Here is a 9319-nt window from a genome sequence, read left to right as displayed (position 1 = left end):
GGGGGGAGCCGTCGGGGGGCCGGGCGGCGGCGGTGCCGGTGCCGGTTCCCGTTGCGGTCCCCGTAGCGGCGGCCCCGGGCCCGGCGGCGGTGCGCAGCGCCCTCCCCGAGCGGGCGGCGCGGCCGGGCCAAGGGGGGCTGCGGGCCAAGGGCTTCGCCATCACCGACCTGCTGGGGCTGGAGGCCGAGCTGCAGCCGCCCCCCGGGGCCGCCCCCGGGCCCGCCGGAGGCTACGAGGGCGGCGGGGCGCTGGGCTTGGGGCTGGGGTTGCTGTGTGGCTTGGCCGGGCCAGGAGCCCCCTGCTTGCTGCCCGCCCCCCTGCCGCTGCTCCCGGCCCGCGGACCCCGAGCGGGTCCCCCCGGGCCACCGCCGGTCCCCCGTCGCCACAAGGAGAGCGTGTCCGGTGAGCTGCTGTCCCCACGGCCCGGGATGGCCGTGTCCCTCGCTGTCCCCCTCTGGGCACCGGGGAGGAGGGGAAGGGGCACCCGTGGCGGGGAGCCACTCATCGTGGGGCCAGGGAGGGGTCTGGATGGGAAGGGTCTGGATGGGAAGGGTCTGGATGTGACCGTGTCTCCCCCCCCCTTTCCCCGTGCTGCCACCAGATGAGGACAGCCTGTCCGGGGATGCCAGCGACCTGAAGATGCCGGCCTCGCAGATCAAGAGGAAGAAACGGCGTCACAGGTAGGGCCCGAGGGCTGGGCTGAGCCCCGGACACCCCGCTGCTGTTCCCCGAGTCCCCTAGGGTGGGTGGGTGTCCCAAGAAAGCAGGGAGAAGGGGATCTACAGGAGCTGAAGCAGCAGTGGGGGACGATTTCAAGGCATAACCCCAGCGGGCAGGGGGTGATGGTATCGGGAGGGTCTGGACCCTGTCACAGATGCTGGCTCCTCTCCGCAGGACGGTGTTCACAGCCCACCAGCTGGAGGAGCTGGAAAAGGCTTTCAACGAAGCTCACTACCCCGACGTCTACGCCAGGGAGATGCTGGCGGTGAAGACGGAGCTGCCGGAGGACAGGATACAGGTAGGGCTGCGTGGCTCCTCTCTCCCAAGGAGTCTGGGGGCTGTTGGCACCCGCCGGTCCTCTGCTGTAGGGCGAGTGGGTGGAGACGGAGGGAAGGTGGTGGCACTGAAGCCTCTGGGGTGGCTCCTTGGCTTCCAGCTCCCCGGGCTCCAAGTGGACATGCAGGGATGAGGGGACGCAGTGCCTGCCCAGGCAGCTGCTGTTCGTCACCAGCTCTTCATCTCTGTCCTCTAGGGACACAACTCAGGCAGAAGTGATGCAGCGGTGCTGGGTCAAAGCCCTCCCCCGCTTGCTCAGGTAGCCTTTGAGGTGGTGTTTTAGGGCCTGATCCTGCCCCCTTGTGGAGCAGCTCATCGCCTTAAGGACAGAGTGGGAGTTCAGACACGGTCAGGTTGTATCGACACCTCTTGAGCCTTTAAATACAGGAAGGGTGTGGGGAGAGGAGCCTGAGCACCTTCTGCCATCACCCATCAGTGTGATGTGGACCCCTTCTGGAGATGCCGGTGGCTTTGTGCAGAGCCAGCGCAGGGGCTCTGCAGGCACACAGTGTGCAGGGGCTGCCTTGGTGACTTGGGCTGGGGGCACCTTCCCGGGTCAGGACCAGCCTCATGTAACGTGTGCTCCCTCTCCCCCCCTTCCTCTCCTCTCTCGCTGACACCCACGTGTGTGCCCTCCCCAAATCCTCCTCCGTGGCTCTGCCCCGGCCACCCTCCTGCTGCCTCCCCCATGCCCTGAACCCCACGCACGTGGCTGCCCCTCTGCCCTGGATGCTCTCCCCCGTGCCCGATTGTCCTGAACGCCCAACCGTGGGGCCGTCTCCTCCCCACATCCCACCCCCTCCGTGCTCTCCTGGCTGTTACCCCTGAAGGTTTGGTTTCAGAACCGAAGAGCCAAGTGGCGGAAGCGGGAGAAGTGCTGGGGCCGGAGCAGCGTGATGGCCGAGTACGGCCTCTACGGCGCCATGGTGCGGCACTCCATCCCTCTGCCCGAGTCCATCATCAACTCTGCCAAGAGCGGGCTGGTGGGGTCCTGCGCCCCGTGGCTACTGGGTAAGCATCAGGCAAGAACGGGGCAGGAGCTGCAGGTTTGGGGTTTTTCGTTCCCTCCTTGTACCAAACAGCCAGGAACGGGAAAACGTTTTTCCACTGTGTCAGACAAGCACCTGAACGAAGTTGTGTGTTGCTTCACTGTGTTAGCAGTCATTGTGGGAGCGGCTGGGGGTCTGGGAATTCATCACCCCCCTGGCTGAAGACAATGTTAATGCTATGTCAGAGCTACCCTGGGGCCCCCAGCACAAGAAGGACAGGGAGCTGTTGGAGCAGGTCCAGAGGAGGACCACAAGGATGATCAGAGGGCTGGAGCACTGTGAAGACAGGCTGAGGGTGCTGGGGTTGTTCAGCCTGGAGAAAAGAAGGCTCCACGAAAACCTGTGGTCTGGGCATGGGGAAGGGTGGTAGTTTTCGCTGGATGTAAGTGAAGGAAGCAGCAGGAGGGCAGAGCAGCACACTCCCCTCAGCTGGGAAGATGATGCTGAGCAGTCCTGGGCAGAAGTAAGCAACCGGCACCCTTGGCTTTGCTCTCTCCCCCTGCCAGGCATGCACAAAAAGTCCATGGAGGTGAGCAGGAAGGCAGAGAGCCAAGAGAAGCTGGCAGGTGGCTGGCGAGCAGAGCCGGATGAGGAGGAACTCCAAGGGAAGCAGGCCAGTTCCCAGAGGAGCTCTGACAAACCTAGCCCTGCAAAAAATCCTGAGGACACAGCCATTGACCTCTCCAGGACAGCCAAGCACGAGAAGAGGAGCACACTGAGGCAGTGCATCAACGGCGACCCTGCCGCGGAGCAGAAGGACAGGGACCACTGAGGTCAGGCTGCCCCGGAGGGGGCCAGACCTCACAGCTTCCTGGGGAAATAAGAATATTTATTAATACATATATATTTTTTCTTAAGTCACTGAACTTTTATCTGAATTCAGGGCATTCTAAAACTGGACACCTTCCTCCTGCCTCTGTCCCTTCATTTTTAAGCTGTTCAATTCTCAGCAGAGCACAGATGCAGCCAGGGCAGAGGGTGGGAGAGGTGTCCCAGCACGGCCAAGAGCAATGTGAAGACGAGACCGTCATGCACGGCTGCTCGGGAAGAGCCTCCCTTCTCCTCTGGGATGTGAACGTGTCCTGGGCCATCCAGGAGCACAAAGAGCAGCAATGCAATGGGAATCGCTCCCTTCTCAAACACATGGGTGCAGAGATGGTGCAGGAGTTTACAGACGCCTTCTCTGAGCACTGCTGCCCCTGCACAGCACCCGTGTGGCAAGTCCCTCTGCTTCGAGCACACAATTCTCCCACCTCAACCAGCAGCGGGGTTTTTAAACATGGTAGGGTCCCTCCTCAAGCTGGTGTAACCTGACAGGCCTGCCAGTTTATACCTCCTGAGGATCCGGCCTGCCAACGCAGCCTTACCACTGGATTTACACTGTGTAGCTTCCTTAACTCACGTTTGGGAGAAGGGGGTAAAGACATTTTTGTTATGCAACAATTTTGTACACTCTTGAATGTTACCTGCCATGCTATGCATACTAGAACAGACCTTTTTGAAAACCAAGCCATAGTACCCTGGAACAATTAAACAGTTTTGTGAACTGGCATAAGAAAATATTTTGTAATTACCTGTAAATAGCGTAACGTGAGAGGTGTTTCTTGGTTGTCCTATATTTATGTCTAAAAGCACTTTAGTGATCTGGATTTTTGAATGTGGCTGTTCCTGTTTTGTCCGTTTATTTATTACGCATCCGTAAGTAAAATTGTGGTGTATCTTTGGTTTTCATGCTCTGCATTGTGACTTTTTTTATTTTACTTTGGCAGGTGTTGTGGTAGTTGCTAGCTTAGAGAAGACCCTGGACAGACCTAAACAGGGTCTGAGTGCTGGGTAGTCACACAGGGGAGAAGAGTGATGCCCTCATGTGTCTCTCCAGAGCTGAGGCCCAGTTCAGCGGCCTCCACATGCCCGAAGGCGATTGATTTTCACCAGTCAAAGATCTGAGTTGATCTAGAAGCACCTGCTGCCCTGGAGGGTACAGAGCTGGGCCCCGTGTCCCCATGCCTCATGATTAAACACAAGGAGCTCATTTTGGGCTATGTGAACCAGCGCTGGAGGAATCGGTAGGGTACCTCAGCCTCCCTAGCAAGTACATGGAGCAGGACAGCTCCGGCAGCCCCGTGAGCATCCTCAGCCATGATGGCATGTGCAAGGGTGTTGTGGCCATCCAGCTGTACAAATTTGGGCTCCTCCTCTCACCGCCGTGCTGAGTTGGCCTGTGTGTGCACTGTGACGGCTATCCTGGAACACCTCCAGCTTTATCTGCTGGCCAAAATCTAACTGAAAATTATCGGAAGGTTTTATTACAATCTGAGTAATCCCGGTTTGGAAAGTTTCCTAATGCAGCTCAATGGCAGCGTGGCTGTGTAATGATGCTGTCACCTGTCCCTGTCCCTGCCGCTGAGCCTGGTGGCAGCTCCTCGCAGACCTGGTGCTCTGCAGGGGCCTGGGGGGCCTGTGGGGGAGACGGCTGGCTGGGAAGAGCAGCGCCATCATCTGCAAATATCCCACCTTCAACCCCTCCTCTCCTCGGTCAGGCCTGCTGGGGCAGTGGGAGGAACATATGCATGGTAAATACAAGCTTTGCAGGAAAAAAAAAAAAAAAAAAAAAAAAAAAACATATGATGGAGTGGGGGGAGCACGGTTCAGGAAAGGACCGGCCAGGGCTTATTGCAGCAGCAATTAGGCTCTGTGAGAGCCGAGACTTAGCACATTGGAGGCCTAATCCTGCCTGAGCAGCATCTGCAAACCCTTTATTTGGGCTGTGCCATGCTGGCACTGGATGCCTGCAATCATTTTTTTTTTTTTTTTTTTTTTTTTCTGCCCTGCCTGTGTGCAGATGGCCTGGCTCTTCACCTCACACTGGGCACAGCACTGCGAGCAACGAGCACCACATCACTGCAACAAGGGGAACACCATGGTCCCCTCCCCATGTAGGGTGCAGAGCTCTCCTGGCAGGGCCTGGTGGGCTCCCAGCTCTCATTTTGTGCTGCAAGGGGTAGTGATGTGCAGGAACGACTACTGGCCTGACGCATGGCTTATATAAGCATAGGATGGTTTGGGCTGGAATAGACCTTAAAGACCTCCATGTTCCAACCCCCCTGCCATGGGCAGGGACACCTCCCCCTAGACCAAAGCCTCAAGGCCTCATCCAACCTGGTCTTGAAAACTTCCAGGAATGGGGCATCAAGAGATGGTTACAGGACTGCTGCCACAGACAGGGGTTTGGCTACTTAGACCATAGGACTCGCATCGAGAAACCTGCTCTGCTGGGGGCTAATGGTCAGCAGTCAGGCCCACCCGTGAGCCTTCTCTCCTTAATGCTGACCATAGGAGATCCCTCAGCCTGCCCTCGTGGGCCGTATGTCTTGGTCCCTCACCCCCGCTAATGCCCTGGGCTGGGCCCGCACTACACACATCAGTACCTTTCCTGTACTGGGGAGACCCGAAGGGGATGCAGGAGTCCACACGCCATTACAAAAATGCCACCAAATAACAGAGCAAAGTTGTTTTATTGATTTTTTTAAATTGTTATTATTACTGCGCTTTGAGTCCCAGTCTCGGGAAGAACTGGTGATGAAGCATCTTGAATGGACTCAACGCTACACTCCGGCGCTTCTTCCTGGCACAACTGAGGACCTGTGCTTCTCCAGAGGAACAGCTGTCTGCGTCACTGCTTTGTCTGATCTGCTGCTGTTCTCTGTGCTCCGCCATGGAGGGCATGGCTTCATCTCCAAGCACCTCCTCATTCGGCAGCCTTCTCGTCCTCAGGCTGAGACAGCCAAGGCCCAGCGATGGCTTGTGAGGGGGGCTTCCTGCCGCCCCAGTGCAGCAGCCCAAAGGAAGCCGAGTCCATTCTTGCCCATTCCTTGGGACTCTGTGCAGAAGAGATGACACCTCTGCATGAGAGGTGGGGATGGGGCATGAGGGATGTGGAAGAAGGCCGTCCTGGAGGCAAGCCTGATAGATGTTTCCTGGGTGGCCTCTCCCAGCTAATGGTGGTGGCGGAGCCTGTGCCGAGGATACGGAGCTTTTGGGGCGCTCCTGCAGTGATGATGTCTTGCAGGTGGGAGCCCTGGCACGATGACGCTGTGCCAAACCACGAGGGCTGGAGGTGGATCCACTTCCATCAGCTCTTCGACCTCTGGAGCTGGATCCACCTCCATGGGCTCCACTTCAGCAGCCACAGTCGCTCCGCTTCCGTTGGCACTCCTCCGCCGCCACTTCTTCTTGGGTTCAATGAACCGCTCTGACCCACGCAATTGTGGGCAGCAATTCTTCCAGGATCTCTTAATTCCAGCCATGGCTGACGAGCACAAGAGGGCCTAGAAGCTCAGTGAGCGGTGGGCCAGGCGCAGCGGGCTTTATAGGGCTGATGCCCTTGTGACATCATGGAACCTCACTGATGGCCCCTGTGATGGCGCACCACGCCCAAGGCCAAACATGGCCATGTTGGGAGTGGGTTTCTGCGCCCTTAAAGAGGCCCCCATGTGGAAGGACGCCTGGAAGTAGGGGAAAGAGAAGGAGGTCACTCTGAGGTCCCCCCTTGCTCTCACCTCTAGTGTTAAGGAGAAACCTTCTCACCATTTCTGTGGCTTCTTGCTTCCTCGTTCACAGAAAGAGCTCTCCCCTCTGGTTGGGAGACGGCAAAAGGAAGACACGTGGAACTCCCTGCTGTGACATGTATGGAAGAGGCAGTGGAAACTAGAAACCTCATGAAGGTTCCATTATGTGGAGGTGGAGCCTGGATGCTGAATGTTACACTTCTTGGTCAAATGAGTCAGTACTAAACCAAATCAAACCAACCAAATAAAAACAATGCTTTTACAAGGCCAAAGCTTTCAGGAGCTGTTCTGTGCTGAAACTGTGAAACGAGGCACCCCCTGCCACATTCTGCTAGGAGTTTCTTAAGAGTCTGTTCACAGAATCACAGAATGGCTTCTGAGGTTGGAAGGGACCTCTGGAGATCATCTGCTCCCACCCCTCTGCCAAGCACGGTCACCTAGAGCACATCGCACAGGTTTCCAGTGTGGGAAACCTATCCAAGTGGGTTTTGAGTATCTCCAGAGAGGAGATGCCAAAGCCTCTCTGGGCAACCTGTTCCAGTGCTCTGTCACCCTCACAGTAAAGAAGTTTTTTCTCCTCTTCAGCTGGCACCTCTGGGTTTCAGTTTGTGCCTGTTGCCTCTTGTCCTGTTGCTGGGCACCACTGAAAAGAGCCTGGCCCCATTCTCTTGACACCCTCCCTGCAGATATTTAGACACCCTGATAAGATCCCCTCTCGGTGTTGTCTGTCCCAAGAGAAACAGGCCCATTTCTCTCAGCCTCTCCTCGTATGGCATATGCTCCAGTCCCCTCGTCATCTTTGGAGTTGGTGCTATGAAATGGTAGCTACCTCTTGTGATCACCGGTAAAAGAAATTTAACTCTACATTAACCAAATCTTTTTTTCTTTGTTGTTTTGGTCTGAAAGCCAAGAGGTGTTTTGGCATGTAACTAAAAGTGCAACATTGGTCAGGAACATTTGAGCTGACTTTAAGTCAGCTGTAGGACTACTACCCTGTAGGACTGGAAGCAGGGTAGTTGCGTCTAGATTTAAGAGGAACAGTAGCACCAGCGTGCTGCTATGCCACCTCTGCTCAGGGGGCTCTACTGGTATCTCTGAGTGACACTTGGCTACACTGTGTACGTACAAGAGGTTGTTCAAAAGCAGCACAGCTTGTGGAAATGTCTGAGCTTGGGGCTCTTTCTTCCGCAGAGCTAGAGCTGCTGAACTTGTCTCCTGTTCATTGGGAAATAAACTGCCAAGAGAACGCGGTTATTAAAAGAGACATTACAAGATATGCAACGGCTCAGGTAGATGCAAAGAGTTGAAAACTCAACTCCAGTTGTCTGGCTCAACAGCTGGGGCATAGTACTTGTCCGAAAGACCCGTCTGAGACTTTCTGGTCACTAGCATGGCCAAAAACACATCTGCAGGGACAGTAATGGCTCTGCAAAACATCAGCACCGTTGTCTGTTCCCTCATGGTGTTCACCAGCCCCTAGAAGAGCAAGAATAAACCTTATCTGAGGTTAATAAAGCTGGGGCTGCCAGCTTTACACAAGAAACCTCTTCTAGTTCATCTATGTGAAAGTTATTCTTTCAACAACTTTAGTGCACGTGAGCACATTGTCTGAGTGTAGCTGGTAAGAGAGAGAGATAAAGGGTGAGGAAGAATGTGCCAGACACCACACTTGGTTGGGGTACATTTGGAGCCAGAGCTGAGCTCTGCTCTACAGCTCTGCCCTGAGAAAAGCCCATGGGAGGGACAATGACATCTCCAACATTCAGCTTTCATGGAGTGGGTGTCAGTGCGAGCTGACCCCTGCATGTGGATGCCCCATCCCTGGAAGTGTTTAAGGCTGGGCTGGATGGGGCTTTGAGCAACCTGGTCTGATGGGAGGTGTCCTTGCCCATGGCGGGGGGTTGGAACCAGATGATTTTTAAGGTCCCTTCCAACTCAAACCCTTTCCAACCCTGTGAAGGCAGGACCGAAGAGCCCTTAAGTGTGCCAACAGCTGGATGTTGCTCGTGTCTCTGGACTGTGGTGGGGCAGCTCACGTGAGACCTCACAGCCACTTCAGGGTTCTCCTGAGAGCCTAGGTGGGCTCGTCAGCCACAGGAGCCGGGTTTGCAGAGGCAGGAGACTGCTGGGGCACGGCTCAGGTGCAAGGAGCACGTCTTTAAAAGACGTTTAGATGTAGAGCTTACGGATATGGCTTAGTGGAGGACTTGGTAGTGTTAGGTCAGAGGTTGGACTGGGTGATCTTGGAGGTGGCATTCCAACCTAGATGAATCTGTGATTCTGCAGGAGAAGGGACGAGGGAAGGCGATGAGTTTATTTTAGTGAACTTGTGAGCTTTTACTGAACTTCTGAGCTTTTACATGGCGGGGGCTGAGACGAGGCTCCTTCTCTATGGTACCGGCCTGCACTCTATGACCTTGGAGGTGCGCGGGCGAGCCGCTCTGCCCCTCCCCTCTATGCCCTGAGGCGGGCAGGCCCCCCTGTGCGCCTGCGCGCCGCGCCCGCTCTACCCTCCCGTCTCTATGGTGTCGTGGCGGCGCCCATGGCGGTGGCGGTGCTGCGGCCGCTGGACGCTCCTCCGGCCGAGCTGGCGCCGGTGACGGCGCTGCTGCTGGCCCCGGAGCCGCTGTGCGCGGCGCTGCGGGG

At 56.3% G+C, this 9319-nt stretch overlaps 1 protein-coding gene across 1 annotated transcript; it reads left to right on the top strand.

Annotated features, from left to right (window-relative positions):
- Positions 1-5: 5 nt before the first annotated feature.
- On the top strand, positions 6-2893 carry LOC118157092 (visual system homeobox 1; the record flags this gene model as incomplete). Its single annotated transcript, XM_035311332.1, has 5 exons — positions 6-402; positions 602-680; positions 895-1018; positions 1887-2067; positions 2612-2893. Coding segments are annotated over 5 exons (1047 nt in total), but the record flags the coding sequence as incomplete, so codon positions are not given.
- Positions 2894-9319: the final 6426 nt, after the last annotated feature.

Source organism: Oxyura jamaicensis, assembly GCF_011077185.1.
Source record: "Oxyura jamaicensis isolate SHBP4307 breed ruddy duck chromosome 3 unlocalized genomic scaffold, BPBGC_Ojam_1.0 oxy3_random_OJ68497, whole genome shotgun sequence".
NCBI lineage: Eukaryota > Metazoa > Chordata > Aves > Anseriformes > Anatidae > Oxyura > Oxyura jamaicensis.
The sequence above is the reverse complement of the archived record's forward strand: the minus strand, read 5'-3'. Positions and strand labels throughout refer to the sequence as shown.